Source organism: Actinia tenebrosa, unplaced genomic scaffold (genome assembly GCF_029948245.1).
Source record: "Actinia tenebrosa isolate PJP-AT-01 unplaced genomic scaffold, QUT_ActTen_1.0 PGA_scaffold9__36_contigs__length_13948895, whole genome shotgun sequence".
Classification (NCBI taxonomy): Eukaryota; Metazoa; Cnidaria; class Anthozoa; order Actiniaria; family Actiniidae; genus Actinia; species Actinia tenebrosa.
This window is the reverse complement of record NW_028292586.1, coordinates 2143350-2157520: the sequence shown is the minus strand read 5'-3', so window position 1 is coordinate 2157520 and position 14171 is coordinate 2143350. Positions and strand designations below refer to the sequence as shown.

Genomic DNA, 14171 nt, shown 5'->3' with positions numbered 1-14171 from the left:
ATAGTAAAAAATGACTGTTTATATATTTTGATTCTTCTTCCATTCCTCAAATTTAGGTAAAATTGAATAATTTTCGTAGTTATTGCAGTCTTGAGAAAGGCATTTTTAAAATATGAACTTTTCAAAACATTCAATTTTTTGAACTAAAATTTTCATTGAAGCCTTGACTTTTAAGCATAAAAGAATTGCCCTTAAGGAAAAATTTCCTGGTAGCAATATAGATAATTTATTTTTAACTTGCGCATTACAAAAGTTTGGTTTTACTCTTAGTTTATTGGATTTATAGCTTCAAAAGGTTACGTTTAACTTGTTTCTATATTCTTGTTCAAATGAAATCTACAAGGACTAATAATGGAAGAAGGATGTATGTATGTCATCTAAGATATTGGTTCACAATGCATAAGAAATTTTATCAACCCCCAACACTTGAAAAAATTATATATATATATATATATATATATATTAAATATTCTCAAAGTACATTTTAGTTTAGTTCTAAAACTTTTATGTATGTTATTTATCATTTCATGTTTTGCTTTTTTCCCTTTGCCGAATAAAATTAGTATGTGTACTCTGAAACTCTTTTTTAAAATTCAATTCCAGAAAACGCAGAACTATTTCCTTTGTACTGTATTATTATGAACTACTATGATCATGAAACTGTTCAATATAACTAATGGTAAATAGGTAAAGCAGCAATCTAATTCCAAAATTTAAATTTTTTCATTTCAGATTGAAACTCAGATCTGAGGAGCAAAAAATGGTAAACTTTGATATATATTTATTGCTATAGAGTGCAAACAAATCCCAATCTGGAGGCATTAATACTAACTTACTAACAAGTCACTCATGATTGTAAGCTGCATGGCTGCTACTAGCGCCTAAATACGCAGCCCGTAAAATCCTCCACTGGTCATGATTGTGAAGCGCATTGAGATATTTGAAATGCGCTATAGAAGTACCCCATTATTCAAACAATAATTAATCCGTGAAACACTAATTACTAAATAGTACAAAATAGTGCTAATCAAACAATAGAAAACAATGGAATTTGCACGAAATTGTGCTATTTAGTATTACTAAAGTTTCAAGGTTATATTGTTTGCACTCTAATATGATAGTGTTAATTTTATTTTCATTTTTTAGCGATGTTGAGAAATAGCTTGCTTACAGTTAAAGTTCCACAAAATTTTAAAATTATTTGTTGTGAAATGTGATCATCCGGGTGAGTGTAGTCTGTTGTTGGTTGGTGACTGACGTTTGGACAACCTGAGCAGAAGTCATCTTCAGAGTCCAGTTTACTCAACACTTGTTTTCTCACTGGACTCTAAAGATGGCTAAATTCTGCTCAGGTTGTCGAAATGTCAGTCACCACCACCAACAGTTTCTCTCAAAACTACACTCACCCAGACGATCACACTTCACAACAACCTTCAACACCTGGGTTCAAACCATTTACTCATAGTTAATAAATTGTTAACATTACATCCATAAAGAATTTAAAAAAAAAAAACACTTTTATTTAAGTGTCTAGTCGTTCTAGCGCTTTCGCACTAATTGGGGACATTTTTCGCTCACACGCACTACCACTACATTAAAATGTTCTATGCACACAACACTCAGCTCACATGTTGATTTTTACGGAGGGAGGAAACCGGAGAACCCGGAGAAAACTATCGTAGCATAGGAGAGAACAACATGTCAAACAAACTCGATTCACATGTAACGACTGCAGGGCTCGAACCAACGACCCGACCTGTCGGACTCACAGCGGTGAAAGATGACGCGTTAGCAACGAACGCCACCCATGCTACCCATAAAACTAAGGCTTATATATTTCCTACATGTCATTAATGCTGTAATAACTTTTTTATTATTGTTAATAGGGAACATCTGGCGGTGAGCCAAAAACACTGCTCAATGCTCTGAAGCCAATGTTGGGTCAATTTGGGGACATCAAGTCTCCTCAAGAAGTTGTTAGAATTATAAGGTAACTTATCTCAATCAAGATAAACTTTAAAGATACACTTGTTTGGAAGTGAATTGGAAGTTCCTGGGGGTATCGGGTCTTTTACAAATTCCCTCCGTGGTGGATATTTTCTGGAACTACACTGCAATGATACTTACTATATTAGGAGACCCCTTATTTACTGGACACCATACAGGTAGGAACACGGTTCTGAAGTTTTCTTATCCCATATTTACTGTAAAACAAACCTCTAATTAGCAGACACCCTTCATTAAGCAGACACTAGAAGGCAAGGTCTTGAAGGTGTCCAATTCATAGAGGTGTTGCTATAAAAAACTCTCCCTTTCATGCATTCTATTATCATCCCTACCCTTCAGAAACCCCATTTCACTTGTATATTATGCACTGTTCCAAAACTGCAAGTAATGTTTTCCCATTTCAGACCACATGTCATTCTCTTGAGAATAAGATTATTTGTTGGAGTTGTATCCATATTCATGTGTCTTCCCATGCATGTACAGCCATTAAATAAAGAAATAATAGTGGTGTTTATTGAATGTGTTTTCTTGTGTACAACTGTTGAACAAAGAAATAATCTTTTAGGAAATGACAGGTGATTTGAAATTTAAAAACTTCAAAGACTAACGACAAATAGATAAATTTATCAATAACTATGTTTATGAAAACCATTCTTATTTCTTGTATAATTTGATGTTTTTGAATAGTTTAATGAGGGATGCTGAAAAGTTAATGAGTCGATGTGTATACATGAACATTCTTAAATCTACAATCTCTATGGCGAAGGAAAACAAACAGTCAAATGAGACACTGGAAAAGTAAGTCTAATTACTTCCTGCCAACCTGAATGACCTCACTGCTAGACCTACTAAACAAAAGCTACTGTTATTCTTCATTTTCACGTTACGTCATCTGGTGGATTTTAGCAAAAGACTTCTCATTAGGCCCTTTTGTAACTGTCCACCAGCATGGCCGCCATGTCTCTGTCGATCCTCTTGGGAATGGTTGAAAACCACCAATATTTACATCTATTTATTTATTTATCTATTTATTTATTTATTTTTTGTCTCCTGGATTAGTAGTGCACTTGTGCCCGGCTAGAAGAAATAGAGACATTAATAGAGTTATTATTATTATTATTATTATTATTATTATTATTATTATCATCATTATTATTATTTTTATTATTATAGGACAGTGTAGAAATAATGGCTTTAACTTTGAATAGCCACAGGAATCCCAATCACTTAAATCCTTTTTGTTATTGTTTGTCAGATTTGTGTCTATTGGAGGATGGGCAGTGCTTAACAAATGGCTGTCTGATGGCAAGAAGACTGATAATTTTTCCATTTTGATAGAATTATTGGAGGTGAAATATTGATCAAACATCTAGTATTGTATTTGTTTTACCAAAGTATTTTAATAAAGTATTGCCTAGCTCCAGAAATATTCTTCTGCTATTGAGAAGACTGGAATTTCCAAGGAACAGGAAGGATCTGGTATATTGCGTAATTCAAGAAAATAGCCATAACAAACCATAGAGAGTGTGTTGAAAGGAGGAAGGAGGAAAGCTGAAAAAATATCCATGATATAAGTTGTAGGGAATGTAGTAAGGAGTGTGTATGGCCCCATGCTTATAGCTTTAAAGTGAATCTTATATTGTGAAAAAATATGTTTTAGGTGCTGAAGGAGCTGCCTGTATCTGTGGATACTCTAAAGCAGGTAACACAATAGTCATTGTCAATTCCTCATCCGTTTATAATGACATTAAATAATATTTTTGGTATTAATGTTCCTCTTTTTCTAGGGCAATATGGGAAAGATTGTAAAATATTTAACCAAAGTTGATAATAAAGGTACTATTAAAAATGAAACATTTAGGCATAGGTGAAAAGTCAAACTTCACATGAGCCAAACCTAATTGAAACAATGGATAACAAGGTCTTTTTTAATGACATTAGGTTTGGCTCATGTGAAGTTCGACATTTAACCTCAGTCTTACTCTATAATATTTATTAGTTCTCAAAAAAAGAATTGCTTTTTTATATGAGACTCATTTAGTTTACATATGGATCAATGTTTTGTTTTCATTTTTTTCAGAAGTTAAAAAACTTTCCAATGGCATCCTTAAGCAGTGGATGTCTCTTATAAGAACCAAGTCAGGTGAGAATCATTAATAACATTTATAATTTATTAATAAATTACATTTAATGTACGGGAATAATGATAGTCATTGGTTAAATGTATAAGTTTTATATAGTCTTGAAATTTAATTTTCAATGAGGGAGGAACAATCTTGTTTTGCAGAAGTCATTCATTTTTCAAAGTGATCATAGTACTGTATTTATTGTAGTATTGTTCTTTATCTTTAGGGCCTGAAAAGCCAGAAAAATTAGAAAAGTTAAAGCAAAATGATGACTTGGAGACTGCGTCACAAACGTCTGATTCATCCTTAGATAATGTCATGTTATCAAAAGGTTTGTCATAATATTAATATTATTGTAGACATGAAAAATACAAGATTGACCAAAATAAAACACCATACTAAACTGTTACAGCCATTCTCAATCACACACATTGCTCTAACAATTGTTTTTTCGCAATGAAGAAGCTTTTGGTGGACGTCAATCAAGGCATTTCCATGACATTCTATAGGCACATGCCCTTATGGCTTTGTGTTTTCCGACAATGTTATGGAAACGCCTTGTGATTGACGTCCACCAAAACCTTCTTTGTTGCAACAGAAACAATCTCTAGAGGACACGTGTGATTGAGAATGGCTGTAAATGTCACAACAAAGGTCACAAAAGATATTAATCAATTAGTTCCTAGAAGAAGTTTAGGGTTTTTTATTGGCATTAGTTAGAAGGAATCCAGAAAAATTTTCAGCTCTGCAACAGATTATCAAAGGATATGAGTTTACCACTTTCTTACCCCTTCACCAAACGTAATAAGAAACTCCTTGCCAAGAAAAGGAATGATAGAATACTATTTTATTTTCATTTAAGATTTACCTGGAAAAGATGTAATTTCTTTTTCTTTTATAGATTCAAGTTCTGAAGCAAAGTCAGTCAAAAGACTAAGGTAAAAAAAAATTATTTCATAAGCAGTAATAGGATAATTTCATCTTTAATCTTGGATTTTTATCAATAGAGGCTTTGCATTATCACGTGACAGGAAGCATGAACAATTGAATCTAGACTCGTCTGATTTACAAGAGAAGGAATTTAGTTTCCCAGGGGTAAACAATTCTACCACTGTGCTTCCTGCCAAGGCTGACATCATTTGATGGTCCAAAGTGTCTAATATGTATCCCTGGCAAAAACCTCTAGGCTGATCACAGGCTGTGGTCAGGGTCTGGTTGCCGAAAAGCAGAGTTGATGGCTGTAGAAAAATAATCTAAATGCTTATATGAGGTTAATTTTTCTTTTCTAGGGAAGTCCAACAGGGAGAAGCCAATTCCTCTATACCCGAGAAAAAAACTAAAACTAATGAAGGGAAACCAAAAATCAAAAAAGAACTTAGTAAAGGTATATGGAACATGCTTAGAAGTTATACATAGAAACTTTTCTCTCTCATTTTCTTCTGATATACTACTTGTGTACAACTTGTTTATGTATATTGAGAGAAAATTTTTTGTTATTTTCCCCTTGCCCCCTCGCTGTTCCTTTGTTGATTGGTGAGTTACTCAATTTAAAGAGTTTGTGACACGTGAGTAGGTGGGTTGGTAACTGACTGGCTGTCTGATTAACTCTCTGAATGACTGTCTAAAGGATTGGGTAGGTTGATGTCTGACTGACTGATTGACCGACTGACCAACTGGCTGAAAGACTGATAGACAATTGAACAATTTGAATGTCTGCCTGAAGAGTGTCTTGATTGATTGATGAGGATTTGCCTGAATGTCTAAAGGGTTATCCATAACCTACACCAACTTTCAAGATATATATATATAACTCTTTTACTTTGACGAAGGACTAGCGTCCGAAACGTCAGTAAGTTTTTCATCTTTTCATGGTGTAGAATTTACCTTTTTATCATTACTATAACTCAAGATCCTTTTTTTTAATTGCAGTAATTGCAATAGAAAGTGCTGGGTTTATGAATGCATTAGCAACAGCAGCAGTTCCTGCACCAATCAAGAAAAGAAAACGAGCAGCAGCAACATCGCAAAAGGTACACCTGTTGACGCAAATCCTACTAGTGCTTAGAAATTGTCATCATTGCATCATAATTCAATGGACCTATGTACAGTGAATTTTTTAAACAAAAATTTCAATTCATTCTTTTAGACATCGGCCTCCCCAACAACTACCACATCCACCTCGAGTAATGGAGCATCCAAGGTAAAAAAAAAACATTTTCAATACCTTACCTACTCTGGGAAGGTTTGTGAGAGGCATTCACATAATGTGTGGTGTCACAAAATACCCATACCTCACCCACGGAGGAAATTGGAAATTCTGGAGTGGAGAGGGGTCAATGAAAGGAAAAATTGGAAGTTCCTGGGGACAGGGGGGTCATTTTACAAATTCCCTCCATGGTGGAGGTATGGATATTTGTATATATATATTTATATCTTTTTGAAATCCTTTTTTATATTTATATCTTGATAAAGTAAAATTGTAAAAATATTTGTAGGTAATGGTAATAGTTGTGATGATAGAGTGAAGAGTTTGAACCCAGGATCATATGATGATTGTGTTGATGGTAATCATGTGGGTGAGGGTAGTCTACAGAAAGACTGTCTTTTATTGTGACTGACATTTTTCGAAAATCTAAGCCTAAGTCAATCAATGCAGTTATTAGAGTTTTAAATTACTCATTGATCATCATGATGATATTGTATTCTCTTTCTCAGCCTGCATTTTCTGGGGGTATTCTGGATGAAATCATGAGCAATCAATCACAAACCCATGGTTTTGAAGAAAAACTTAAAAGTAAAGGTGATGAAAATAGTGCTGGCACTAATGGGAAAACCTCAGCAGGTGACGAAAACTCACCTCAAAATGGCTCTCTTCAAGGTAAGACCTTCGTATGAAACCTAAACTTAAGTGAGAGTTGAATATCAAGAATGGACTTGAAGAGGCAATAAGCTACATACTTCCAGAGCAGAACCATGGCTAAGAGTGGTTCAATGGTCCAAGTGAAGCCTGACTCCCCCTATACAAAAGAATAAAATGTAGTTTAATAACGCAATAAAATGTTTATCAAGATATGGCATAACTAAGTTGCAGTTACTGGGCAAACTAACTAACCAGGACCACTTAAAGAAAGTTAACCAATACTGACATTGAGAATGAAAAGATGTGGGAAGCATGGGTGGCATAGCAGTGAGAGGGCTCGCCTCTCACCAATGTGACCTGGGTTCTAGTCCCTACGAGCTCGGTTTTGTATGTGAGTTGAGTTGCTTGTTGGTTCTCTCCTGTGCTTCGAGAGTTATCCAGGTTCTCTGGTTTTCCTCCCTCCAAAAATCAACTTCTAAATTCCATATTCAATCTTGGGCTTTCACCTAGCATGGATCTGAGGGTTCTGTTCGTGATTGTCCCATTCTGTGATTACAGAGAAAACTGATAGATTTTTTTGAAAACAGTCAAACTTTAACCAATCAGGAGCAAGCAACAATGCCTAGATAACTGAGAAATCATTTAGAAGTCATCAATAACCATAGAAATAAGTGATTGTGATTGGCCAAGGTTGATATGATACTGATAATTTTGCTGTAGTGGTCCTGGTAAGTGTGTCTGCACAGTACATCTAATTAAAATAAATTTGAACCTTTTTGGCTCAAATTTTTAGCAATGATATTTTTTTTTGATACTTAGTTGGAGATGCTGCTGACTTCACAAAGGTTTCAGAGGTATGTACTATTTTTTTTTTTTGGTAAATTCAGCACTGTAAATTCACCTTTTTGTAGAATCTATTAAATTTATGGTAATACTATTATTACTGTTATGTAATATTTCTTCAACCTTGACTTTTTAAATTTTTCAGAATGTTGACAAGGATAAAGTTGTCGATTCAAGTAAGTTTCTTCATAATTTAAGTTAAAATCAAGGGTGGTGTAGTGGTAGTACAATCTCCTCTTATATCTGTTGGGTCTTGCTTTCAATTCATGAGCAGAGATATTTAGCTCTCTGCACTGATTCAAGGGGTTTTATCTGGGTACTCTTACAGGAACGTCAGAGATTGGCATAAATTTGCACATCTCCTTCCATGTTTTATATCACTTATATATAATCTGAATCGTAGCCTCCCCCCTGTTAAAAATAACGCTCCGACTTTCCTTTCTTAGACTAGTTTTCTTCCTTCCACAAAACCGAACAAGCTAAATTCTAATTCCATAAGTGAGTTAGCCATGCTCTGACTTATATAAGCCCAGATATCTTTTAATTTATAAATGAATAATCAATTTTTTTAGATTCTTCAACACCATCAACAACTACTGCCGAAGATGTAGAGATAGAACCAGCACCTGCCAAGAAACCCAACAAAAAAGGAAGAATTGTTACTTGGCCAGAAGACCACAAAATAGCTTCTTATCACTTCTTTGAGATAGATGAGGATGAACGAGGTGAGATTGAGTAAAATGGACCTCTTCTTGGATGCGAGGCTACGGTATAGAGGGTTACTTAGGGGAAAAGCCTTTTGTCCTAGTCTGCATTTGCTCTCTGTTTCCTGTGAAAAGCACATGGATGTCTGTATGGACTGTTCCATTTCTATAGCTTTGCCCATTTGAAGATGATGGTGGTGATGATGGTAATGATGATGGTGATGTATGTGATGATGATGGTGTGGAGATGATGATGATTATGATGATGGTGCAGAGATGATGATGATGATGAATATGATGATGATGGTGCGGAGATGATGATGATGATGATGATGATGAATATGATGATAAAGATGGTGATGGTGCCTGATACATGATAATGATAGTGGTACTGGTGATGATATCTGATGATGATGATGACGATACATGATGATAATGATAATAAGGCCTGATGATGAAGACGAATATTGTATTCAAGAGAGATACAAGTAATAGTAGTTTAATACCCTTTTGTTTTATATAATAGCTACTATCCGACATCCAATTAACTTCATTAATGCTGCTCATAAAGAAATGATGCATGAGAGAGAGGTAAGGCAAAAGAAAAAAACAAAAAATCGATAGTACCTAGTCTATTCTCAAGACCTTTACAAACAGTACAAATTACAGTACAAATTCTTAAATTGTTTTTGTCTTTGGTCACAGTTACTAGAGAAAGCTAAAAGATTAAATGAAGACAAGATGATTGAGAAAGTCAAGGTAGGGGGATGATTGTTTGATTAGGATTGCATTTGGACACTGCTGCAATGTAACCTGTGTTTCCTGCCACATCTCTTCCTGCAAAAAACCTCAAAAAACAAAAAAAACCAACTTCATCAATATTTATACTATCCAATTTTAATTAAAATACACAGGTGATTATTGAAAATTGCGCACGCTGATTGGTTGAGAAACTCACACTATTACACGATAATCACCTCCAGCGATAATCCAAAATGGCGGCTAGCCACTTTGTTGCTGTTACCGGGGAAAAGTGTGTCTTTTTACTTCTGTTTTTTCTTTTTTTTGAAAGAATCACCTGTGTATTTATACTAAAGCTAATATTTCATGCCTCAGCCTCGGTGAATATCAGAGAATTATATAAATATTTCCCGATATTTACTTTGCCTTCAGCTAATAATTGTTAAATAACACTGGTCCTAATGCCTATTTTGATTGGCTGACCACTACCTGACACCTTACAGTATGGTGCGGGTTGACAAGGGCGGATCCAGCCAAAGTTTTAGGGGGGCTAATTGAGTTTCTTCCGTTGACACAACGGAAAACAATAAAAAAAGCATCTAATTCTTTAGTTTAGTTTAGTTTTTTTTCCTGCCCCCCCCCCCCCCCCTGTATTCACCCTTGGTTGATCGTAATAGCCAGTCCTAACATAATTTCTAATTTAAACTCAAGTGAGATTATTATTTTTACAACAGTGGTACAAACCAAAGCCGATAGATGGAATGGTGTTCCCTGTAGAATATGGATCAAAAAGTGAAGAGAAAAAAATACAGGTTGGTGTTAAACTTTTCGAGGCTAACCCTGAGCAATAATGGTTTGGAAACTGGAGTGCCTCATGATCCCCTCCTTCCACCTTTTAATGATATCCTGAAACGACTGCTTGGCTTACCAAAGTCACGGCATGGCTTATTTACAGATTATGCAACCCTGAGACAATCTCTGGGCTAATCTAAGTCAGGGCAAGAGTATCACGCTGGTTGAACCTTGAAACAATTTCTGAGCTGATCTGAGTCAGGGCATGGCTAACTCACAGATTGAACCCTGAAACAACCTCTGGGCTGATCTAAGTCAGGGCATGGCTAACTCACAGATTGAATTGTAGTTTAGCTTGTTAGGTGTTAATTGATAAAAATACATAAATATTTGTTCTTTTACTGCAGAAAGAAAGAGAGTCCAGTGTCCTTGCTGATATCTTCTTTTCCAAGTCAAGGTAGGTTTTAGGGTTGTACTTAGGTTGCATGTAGCTTCTTTAATACTTGCCAAGGTATTTATCTTGTTTGATTGTGTGTCTAGTTTGCCAGATAGTCCTGCTGAACCTGAGATTGAACCTGACAAGAAAGTGACGGGGGAACCTAAAGCGATCCCACATGATGAGGTAAGTCATTTGGAAAGGACAAACGCACAGGCAAAGACTGATAGGTGTACAGACTAAAGTGGGGAATACACGCTGCAATTTCTTGGCCAGATTTATCGGCCCGATGCAATCGGAAAGCAAATATGAGCGTAGCTTAGATTCCGATTTAAGGCCGATAACAAAAAATTGAATTGGCCAGATTTACTAAATCTGAAGTACTGTCTTAGATTTTCTTAAAACTTCCTAATTTTTCACAAAGTAGAGCATTCAAATCAGGCCTGAACTGGGCACTAAAATGCACACACGCTGACTTCCCAACACATACGAAGAATCGGAACAATAAATCGCAGCAGGCCTTACCAAGGACAGACAGACCAACAACAGTGCCTGGACTGATTAGAAGAATACAATAATCATTTCATTTAATCAAATTTTTCATCTCGTTATTTTTTCACATCATAATCCAGAAAGGAACCACGCATCTTCCACCCAAGCAAGCAACGACAACGCCTCCTGCAACTACTGCACCAGTCCAGCTACCTGCTGCCTTAGCCTCTTTATTCTCAGGTAAGAATAGCGCTACCCTCGATCTTCTCCCGGAAAAATAGTGAATGTCTAGTTTAGAGTTTTTGCATTTATTTTAATAATCCCGAAGTGACTCACCACTCACCTGTTGTTTGGTATTATAGGAGCTCCTGCAACGAACCCTCCTCCTTCTGGTAAGTGTAAGACACTTTTCTTCCTTTCTTCTTTCCTTCCTTCCTTCCTTCCTTCCTTCTTTCCTTCCTTGCATTTCTTTCTATTTTATTGTTCGTGTAATAATTTTTTTTGGTTTTATTACAGCTGACCCAGTTTCAGTGCAGTCACTTCTGGACAAGATAATGGTAAGAATTACTATATTTTTACCTGTATTTTTTAGACTTTCCCATGAAGTTTGTAAGGGGTTCTTTTGAGCCCATCTTATCGCTTTACAGAACTTCAGTTAAGATTTGACTGTCGTTGTGAAGGGGAAAAAACCCATTGAAGGAAAAAGCTATTTGAGTGTCATAAAGTTGGCCGTTTAATTATCGAGTGTCGCATGCGGAAACCATTTGAGTGTCGTATGTAGAGACCATTCAAGTGTCATTGCGTAAGGAAACCATTTGAGTGTCGTGTTTAATAGTTGCACGTTTAAACTGGAATCATTATATTTTTAGTCAACAAGTGGCGGACAGCCCAATCAATTAAATCAGTGGTTATCCAACGTGAAGAATCAACAGCAGCAACAACAACCACAAGAAGGTGGATCTCAACATCCCAATGCTCTTAAAAATATACTCGAACCACTTCAGAATAAGTCAGGAGCACCGCGACCGACCGGCACTCCTGGAATGGGGCTCCTTGGAGTAGGTAAGTTCGCTGGGTTGATCTACGTTAGGACGAGCAAAAGATCATTCGGAAATATTCTGTTGGGATCTTTGTACGGCAGCTCACGCCTAGTATTATAGACACTGTGAAGAACGCACGGCATGGCATGGGCGTGCCGTGAATGTGACGGTACCGCAGCTGTGCATTCTGATTGGATGAGCAGTCTGACTCGCGCCCTGTGATGATGCTGTGCTGTACCGTTTCTCTGTTATGCAAAATCTACTCTAAATATGCATAGACAAAGTTCCTTGAAGTTTCTGCTAAGAAGGGGTCCAACTCCTGTTGTTTTAATGGATTAGCTAATATACTGATCAATGTGTTTTGTGATACTTAGGTCCTGGAGACTCGGGCCCCGCTATGAATCAAATGGGACCACCAGGACAGTTTGGTCCCAGAGGACCTCGAGGACCTCCCTTTCGACCAGACCCACGAGCACGATTTCAAGGCCCAGGCGGCCCTAGACCCAATGGACCATTTCAAGGACCAGAGGGACCAATACGGGGCCAAATGCCTCCGAGAATGCATGGACCTCGACCGTTAATACCGGAATTGGTAAGAGTTCTAGTCATTCGGTCAGAAAATTTTTTTTCGTCGATACCCCGCCCTGAAACAACTTTTGGTCAACCTGGTCGTACAAAGGGTTGATAGCGCTATCCGATGGATAAATCTGATCCAGTCGATAAATTTATCGGATAACAGCATTGGCTTATCTATCCACTGGTTAAGCATTCATCCATCGGATAGCGCTATCAACCCTTTTTGTACAACTCTTTGGCCCTGATCAACGTCAGGGCACGGCTACCTCAAAGGTTTGAACCGTTTAAAAACACCTGAACAAAACTCTGGGCATGGTTAACTCACAGATGGAAGGGAGGGAAACCTAACAAATGCCAATAAACTAGTTTCGAATTCCAAATTACCACTGTGTTCCTTGATTACAGACTGATTCACTCAGGGTTAGCCCAGCACCTTAGAGGTGAAAGGCGGATGCACTGCTGCTATCTCAATATTTTTTGTTTGTAAATAACTTGACTCTTATCGTGTGTTTTTCTAATACAGACAAATCGTGAAGATTTCCCAGAAGAACAAGAAGGCTTTGAAGGAGACGATATTGGTGGACCAAACATGCGTGGCAGAGGAAGAGGTGGTCTTCGAGGTCGAGGGCGTGGCAGGGGCAGAGGTCGAGGCCCTGCGCCTCTATGTCGTCATTTTGTCTCCCAAAGGGGGTGCCTCAGGGGAGATTCTTGTCATTTTCTACATCCGGGTATCAATGGACCGCCTTTATAAGGACGTCTTGTACATAGACAATTTTTTATGCCATAAATTATAAATAGAGATTTTTTGCACAAATATATTATATGTTTTCAGTATAAGTTCTGTGTAATTCATTCGAGAAAGGCAAGACAACATACCTCCAAAAGAAGCGGAAGGGGTTGAAAACTATTCTTTTTCTCAGTAATATGAAGTATTGTGTGCGCGCATTAAAAATGGCTGGATGAAAATTGAAAAACAGTTGAAGGAGATTCCCGCACTAGTTTTGCCAGGAAATTTGTGGTTTCATTTTTCATAACTTTCAGCCATTTCTTACACGAGTTGTTGCAGTTTTCACTTGGCAATATGGATAGAATTATTTCGGAAAAACAACTTAAGTTGGATACCACGCAACGCTGAAAAAAGCCGTACGCCTACATACGACGTCATATGATAAGTTTTTTTACAGTCATACAAAATTTGGTACACTAGACTACATAGGAATACAACGGCACCTGTATCGATACAAATTTATTAACTAACAGACGCTTGTCAATCAACTCATTCCAGAAGAAACCATAGGTAGCCCATAGATAGAGAGAAGGCAATTCACTGGAAGCGAGAGGAAACAATATCCACTGTATCGGAAGAGCTAGCAAGTAGCTATAACAACTATAATTAAGGTGTTTTTTTTTGTTTTTTTTTGCTGGGTGGGTCGGGTACGTCGAGGTTGCTGTGTGTTGTTTGGTACAGATTTCGTTTGACTGCGGGGAAAACGTGCTGTCATCGTGAGGACAATCTGATTGGCTGAAAACTAAAATAAAATGTAATGTCTTCAA

The 14171-nt window shown here is 36.8% G+C and overlaps 1 protein-coding gene across 2 annotated transcripts in view; it reads left to right on the top strand.

Moving 5' to 3' along the window:
- The window catches only part of LOC116304150 (serine/threonine-protein phosphatase 1 regulatory subunit 10), a 25691-nt gene extending 11520 nt beyond the window's left edge, over positions 1-14171 (top strand). For both annotated transcript variants that reach the window (XM_031713820.2, XM_089024732.1), the window contains exons 2-28: positions 733-763; positions 1887-1990; positions 2695-2805; positions 3263-3356; positions 3668-3709; positions 3795-3843; positions 4088-4150; positions 4360-4464; positions 5035-5071; positions 5423-5517; positions 6063-6163; positions 6280-6333; positions 6849-7011; positions 7813-7847; positions 7982-8012; positions 8409-8561; positions 9067-9131; positions 9246-9299; positions 10016-10093; positions 10481-10530; positions 10614-10695; positions 11142-11241; positions 11364-11393; positions 11518-11558; positions 11871-12063; positions 12416-12633; positions 13141-14171. In XM_031713820.2, coding sequence (XP_031569680.1) covers positions 761-763; positions 1887-1990; positions 2695-2805; positions 3263-3356; positions 3668-3709; positions 3795-3843; positions 4088-4150; positions 4360-4464; positions 5035-5071; positions 5423-5517; positions 6063-6163; positions 6280-6333; positions 6849-7011; positions 7813-7847; positions 7982-8012; positions 8409-8561; positions 9067-9131; positions 9246-9299; positions 10016-10093; positions 10481-10530; positions 10614-10695; positions 11142-11241; positions 11364-11393; positions 11518-11558; positions 11871-12063; positions 12416-12633; positions 13141-13368 — 2379 coding nt within the window. In that variant the 5' untranslated portion in view covers positions 733-760 and the 3' untranslated portion in view covers positions 13369-14171. The remainder of the gene's footprint in view (positions 1-732; positions 764-1886; positions 1991-2694; positions 2806-3262; positions 3357-3667; positions 3710-3794; positions 3844-4087; positions 4151-4359; positions 4465-5034; positions 5072-5422; positions 5518-6062; positions 6164-6279; positions 6334-6848; positions 7012-7812; positions 7848-7981; positions 8013-8408; positions 8562-9066; positions 9132-9245; positions 9300-10015; positions 10094-10480; positions 10531-10613; positions 10696-11141; positions 11242-11363; positions 11394-11517; positions 11559-11870; positions 12064-12415; positions 12634-13140) is intronic.